Here is a 6,000-nt window from a genome sequence, read left to right as displayed (position 1 = left end):
ATTACCTGCTTGGTGGCATACTGGCATGCTACTTCTTTAGATCTTGTAATAATAATGAACTGTGCTTGCCAAATTCATATATATACTCATCAGCTATCTTCTGATAAATAAAGCACCTCAATGTTCTCAGTCTGAATAGATTAAAATTTTAAGAAAAGTTTATCTATCTGCTTGGTGGCATGTTATTTATTTAGATTTTGTATTATAGTACATAAGATTGTGTCGGGGCAACATCACCTAGGAGCTATGAGGTTTCAGCCAACATTTGATGTCTTCATTTTCTTCTCACTTTTTTATTTTTAGAATTGGAAAGCACGTCCACGGAAAGCATGCAGATAGTTTCACAAAGTAAGGAAATATTTTTTTTTGAGCAACTAAAAGTAATTAGGAAAGATTATTAGGGAACATTGGTTGTTAGATAGTTTTCACGTCTTGTTATCAGATTTGAAAGACATATCCAAACAAGGGAGAGATTACAAGATTAGATTTAGCCGTCCATGAGCAAAACAGTACTGCATGATGCTTGCTGTTCTCCCCTTAAAACCCAAAATAGGTAGCATAAAAAGTATGCAAAAGATGAAATATGTGCTACCAGCCTACCATTATTAATATGAATAAAAAACTACTATTATTAAAGACGAATAATAGCATATACGGGGTTTGTAATCCATTTGGATCATAAGGTATACACTATGAGCTGGTCAGCTCCACGATGGACGCGGCAAAGCCGCGCCTATGTTTCTAGTATGACCTAAAGCAAGCACCTAAAGTTAATAGTGGCATGAAAATTTTGACACCACTTAACAAGTAAAATTAGAAAATACTGAAGTCCTCAACTGACACGTACTAACGCATGGGTACATTTGCTAGCACAGCGGCAAGCAATTTGATCACTTACATACTAATTTATTTGCTTTTCCTAAACTTCATAAATTTAAACAGAATATAATTCCACGCAAACAAGTGAATATCAGTTGCACGAAGTCCTTGAAGCCAGATTGTAATTACAATTAATACAGTTTTTCATAAATGAGAAAATTAATTCAATGAATACATAAAATCCGATCCGAGACAGTACAGTTATTGATCACAAGTCGATTCGACCATGCTTGGTCTGTCGACGTAATTAAGAATGCCCCTCGCTCATGGCGTATGCATCTGAGAGTATGTAGCATTCGATACTCCCCGTGTCGTCGCCAAGCAATCCCAACACGAAATATACAATCTCCTGGGATGCAGAAGTATAAATGTTGCATCCGTATATACGTATATACTTATTGACGTACGGACATACGATGAGTTGAGTAGATGAGTACGTGGGGATCGGAGCTGATGGATGGCGACGTAATTCAGTTGAAGCTGATGGGGTAGACGCGCTGCGTGTTGGGGTAGAAGAGCCCCCAGTTCTGCTCCACGCCGCTCTCCTTGAGGTTCTCGTTGAACATGGAGAAGAGGATGGTCTCGATGGCGCCCGGGTGGCGCGGCGTCCCCCTGCCGACGTGGTTGATGAGGTTCTGGTTGTAGAGGGCGGCGTTCTCCGGCGACGCCGCGACGCCGCCGGCGGACGGCCACCCGCTCTCCGACACGACCAGAGTCACCCCGGCGCCGCCGTTCTTGCCCATCGCCACGTAGAAGGAGTCGACGGTGGCGTCGAAGAGGTTCTGGTACCCGTAGTCTCCGTCCTGCAGGACGGCGCCGGGGGCGGTGAAGAGCGCGTAGCTGAGGTCCATGGCGGACGGGTTGGCGGCGTAGGTGAAGTAGGGGTAGACGCTGGCCATGAGGGGCGCGCCGGTGCGGGCCAGGAAGCCGAGGACCGGGCCCATGAACCCCTGCGCCTCGGCGGTGAAGTCGGCGGCGGAGGGCGGCTTGTACCCGCCCAGGATGGCCTGCGACACCGAGGTGGTGACCTTGATGCCGTCCAGGCCGGCGGCGGCGAGCGCGGCGCGGACGTTCTCCATGGCCGGGACCAGGTCCCGCGCGGCGGCGCCCTCCACCTCGTTGCCGACGCAGACGCAGCGGAAGGTGACGTCCGGGTAGGCCTGGATGTTGTTGCGGACCCAGGAGGCGGCCGCGGCGGGACTGGCGGCGAGGCTGGAGAGCACGTCGTTGGGCGCGCCGACGACGACGCGGATGCCCGTGCCGCCCACCGCCTGGAGGGCCGCCTGGTCCGGCGCGTAGATCCGCATCAGCGGGATGCCGTTGGCCTTGTACATGCCGACCACGGTGCTCGCCGGCGGCAGGTTGTCGCCGCTCATGCCGTACGACACCCCGACGGACTCCACGCCTGCTGCGCGCGCGTGTACAATTATGAAGAGGAAACATAATAGCTAGGTTGGATTGTCGGAAATATAATCTACACATCGATCGTAAGGACAATTTAATAACTAGATCTGTGTATGTATATATATATGTATGCTTTCTTTTCTCCACTTTTCTTTCTAACAGTTGATGTTACATGAAACTAGCTAGCTAATTAATTGTTTTTAGTTACAGAGAGCTGGTGTGGAATGCTAGAGGACGCGGCCACGCGGGGCTGATGGCATAAAGCTTTTTTGATCCAACCTCTGCAGTACGACCGTTGGATAGTCCACATATGACCTATATGGATCACCAAAGGCGTTACCTAGCCATGCCGTGAGAGCAGCGTAAGGCTAACGGCTAGCTAGCAAGCTCACGCATGTTTAATAAACGTACAGAGCGCTAATAATAGAAATAATCTCTGTAGAAAATCAAGTTACAGGTCAGATTTGTGTATTCTACTGAAGTCCACTGTCATCTCTACTCTCTAGCTGCTAGAAAAATAGCTTGCAAACAATGTTGTAACCAGAAAGAACAGAGAGAAAAAATTGTTAGAGAGAGAGAGGGATCACTTGGTGCAATGTTGGCAAAGACCCCGAGGAGCAAAGCCGTAGCGAACATGGAGGCTGCGCCTTGCCTTGCCATCATCCTCTGATCTCTCCTCACAGAACCTATGCAACAACTGTTCGTTGTGTCTGGCTTATGCTTGCACGTCTCTCCGAAACTCTGTGCTTTGTTGCTTTGATGAAACAAACCCACTGCCCACAGCCATCCTTATATAGAGATCAGTGTCCAATATCACTTGGCCCGTCTCCAGCACCGACAACCTCTTTTTTTTTCATGTCCAGCACCGACGTTATTATTAGTTTAATCTCTCACATTTTTTTTGGGGGGGGGGGGGAGCCTCTTCATTTTTCAGAGCCCGCAGGCCATTTTCTATTTAGTTTTCATCTATTGACCATGGCAAAGCCAACTTAAATTCACCAGTTTCCTTTGAACAACACACATTCTAATTTTCTCAATTCCAAAAAAATGAAATAAATGGACTCTTGGACCAGCAGAGATATCCGTTATTACTGAATTTCACTGAAATTACTAGACACGGCAAAGAAAAGGTTCTAGGATGTAGCACTGCAAATGATTGTAAAACATACTCTAACAGGTTCTTTAAAAGAGACAGGATAGGTAAAACTAGAAAAAAGACAGTAAAATCACGATGCAACAGCTTCCCTATCTCGCCAGCTTCGCTATCTCGCTCGGAATCCCTCTGCCCTCGCGAGGCATACATGCCGAGCCGTTCCGACTCGCCATCTGCTCCTCCCCCCGCGCACTCCTTCGTTCCCGCCCGCCCGTGCGCTCCAGCGCCCTCGCCGTCCTGCCGTCCCGAGCCGTCGCCGTCGCCGTGATGTCCCGCGGCCAGCCTCCGCCGCTCCTCCCTGCCAGTGCGGCCCGCCCCTGCCGCTCCTCCCTGTCGGCCCGCCCCCGCCGCGACTCCCCGCCGGAGCAGCCCGCCCCCGTTGCTCCTCCCATGCCGGCGAGGCCCGCCCCCGCCGGTACTCCTCGCCGAACCGGCTCGCCCCCACCGCTCCTCCCCGCCCTCGGGTCCCGCCCCTCCCCTCGCATCCCACCCTCGTCGTCCCATCTCGCCGATCGAGCGGCGCGGCCATGGCCGGGCGGGCCATGGCGGCGCGGCCACCGGCGGGCGCGCGCCTACGGCCCTTCTTCGCCCGAGAAGACCGCCGTGGAGGAGGCGCAAGAGGACGCCGAGGAGCCGGACGCCGAGGAGGAGGCCCGAGAGGACGCCGTGCCCGTGGAGCCGGACGCCGAGGATGAGGTGCGAGAGGATGCCGTGGAGCTGGACGCCGAGGAGTGTGCGAGGGAGAGGCCAAATTGATTTGGAGGGTCAATTTGGAGAGTCCATTGGTTCCTTTACTCATTGAATAGTTTTTTATTCTTTTACCTTTTCATTTAGCTAGAAGTTTTACCTAGTCTCTTGGAGATGACCAAGCTGATAATTAAGAGACCGATCGAGATCAATTATGAATTACCTGAAAATATTTTGCAGATATAGAACATGCATAATTGAAATATTCCTTGCTGCTAAAACGTGGCCATGCATTGCAGTTAGAGAGGGACACCTAATCTCATTCGATTGAAATGCCATAACTCACCACTAACACACAACCCACAGATGGGATAAAGGGACAATTAATCGCATCTGATTGGAATGCCATAGCTCGCGTTTTGGCTTTACGCACACGATCGAGCTGAGATGGGGACATATATATGGTGGACTCCTTTGATGGAACCAAAAGGTTTTATATTGTACATATATCCCTTCATTCCAAAAAAACAAATTATTCTAAGATTCAAAAATTTTCTAAAATAAGTCATTTACCCTATTTACAAAGTGTATATGCATGCAAGAATCAATTATTGCCAAATATGGATAATAAATAGGGGCAAACATAGTCATTTTACTTCTTGTTAGTTTATCCTAGAATTTCTAGGATGACTTATTTTTTTTGGGACGGATTGTGTGTGTGCGCGCGCGCACACTAGGTGATTATGCTCGTACGTTGCTACAGATAGAGTTGGTATAAGTATTAGATATGTATAGTTATTCGTGCGTTAATTTGTAGGGATCTATATGATCGAGTCATAGACGGAAGGCTGGTCCGACTTGCAAACGGGATGGACTAAGACCCACCTGTTAATCACACAAGACGGGCCAAACTAAAAAATTTAGATGAAAATTTTGCTTTAGAAATAGGTATAGATACGTTGATATGGTTTGCACAAAACATCCTTTGTGTTGGTTACCTTGCGCGGCCGCTGTCACCTTAATACATAGTCCATCGGTCTCTTTCTTATTTGGACGCAGTGACATATTTATATATAATATACACTAGAATAGTGCCTTTGCTTTGCTACGTAATATAATATACCTATATAATTCCATCAACTTTGTGTTCATTCATTTCATATACAGATCACGCCGTTTGATTATCTGTATTCCGATTGAGATTTCAATTGATTTGTCCGGGTTCTGATTAGAATTCGATTGATTTGTCTTGACTCCGATTAGAATTCTGATTGACGGACTAAAAAAATATTACTTGTTTTAGAAATAGTATATATAAGTACTCCCTCCGTTCTAAATTATAAGTTATTCCAAAAATCTTGGAGAGTTAAAGTTTTTCAAGTTTGACCAAATTTATATGACAAGATAATAATATTTATGATATTAATTAAGTATCATTAGATTTTTTGTTAGCTATATTTTCATAGTGCACCTATTTGATATCATAAATCTTTATATTTTTCTCTATAAATTTGGTTAAATTTTGAGATGGTTTGACTCTCCAAAATTCTTAGAATGACTTATAATTTGGAACGGATGGAGTACATATACATCTGGGCATCTGTCCTGTACTCCTGTCAGCATGCAGTGGGCTGGCTGTAGGCTGTTGATCCGTAGCATTAGCTTGCAGGGATACTCTTCACGCTCTTGGTGCGGTCATGTTCGATCTTGGAGTGTGACAGATAAATTCTACATTCTATAAATGTATCAGCTGTGTACTATTTTCCTGAAAAAAAGTGTGTACTGTTTTTCCATGTCATTTTTGCTTTGGCTAGTTTCTCTCTCGTGCCATTTTTTTTCTGACACCCTGTATTTTCCTCATATTTTTTAAAGAAGAA

The 6,000-nt window shown here is 46.7% G+C and overlaps 1 protein-coding gene across 3 annotated transcripts; it reads right to left on the bottom strand.

Moving 5' to 3' along the window:
* Window positions 1-964: 964 nt before the first annotated feature.
* On the bottom strand, window positions 965-3,052 carry LOC120698886 (lichenase-2-like). Of its 3 annotated transcripts, none has more exons than XM_039982651.1 (3): window positions 2,871-3,052; window positions 1,317-2,284; window positions 965-1,228 (listed from the first exon to the last, which is right to left on the bottom strand). In XM_039982651.1, the coding sequence occupies exons 1-2, from the start codon at window positions 2,944-2,946 to the stop codon at window positions 1,350-1,352; spliced, it is 1,011 nt and encodes a 336-aa protein (XP_039838585.1). In that variant the 5' UTR covers window positions 2,947-3,052; the 3' UTR covers window positions 965-1,228; window positions 1,317-1,349. The 3 variants fall into 3 exon arrangements, with proteins under 3 accessions (XP_039838585.1, XP_039838584.1, XP_039838583.1); XM_039982650.1 differs by having other exon boundaries at window positions 1,317-2,287; window positions 2,871-3,047; XM_039982649.1 differs by having other exon boundaries at window positions 965-2,287; window positions 2,871-3,048.
* Window positions 3,053-6,000: the final 2,948 nt, after the last annotated feature.

Source organism: Panicum virgatum, chromosome 3K, assembly GCF_016808335.1.
Source record: "Panicum virgatum strain AP13 chromosome 3K, P.virgatum_v5, whole genome shotgun sequence".
NCBI lineage: Eukaryota > Viridiplantae > Streptophyta > Magnoliopsida > Poales > Poaceae > Panicum > Panicum virgatum.
Note: the sequence above shows the minus strand (reverse complement) of the source record. Positions and strands in the feature narration are given on the sequence as shown.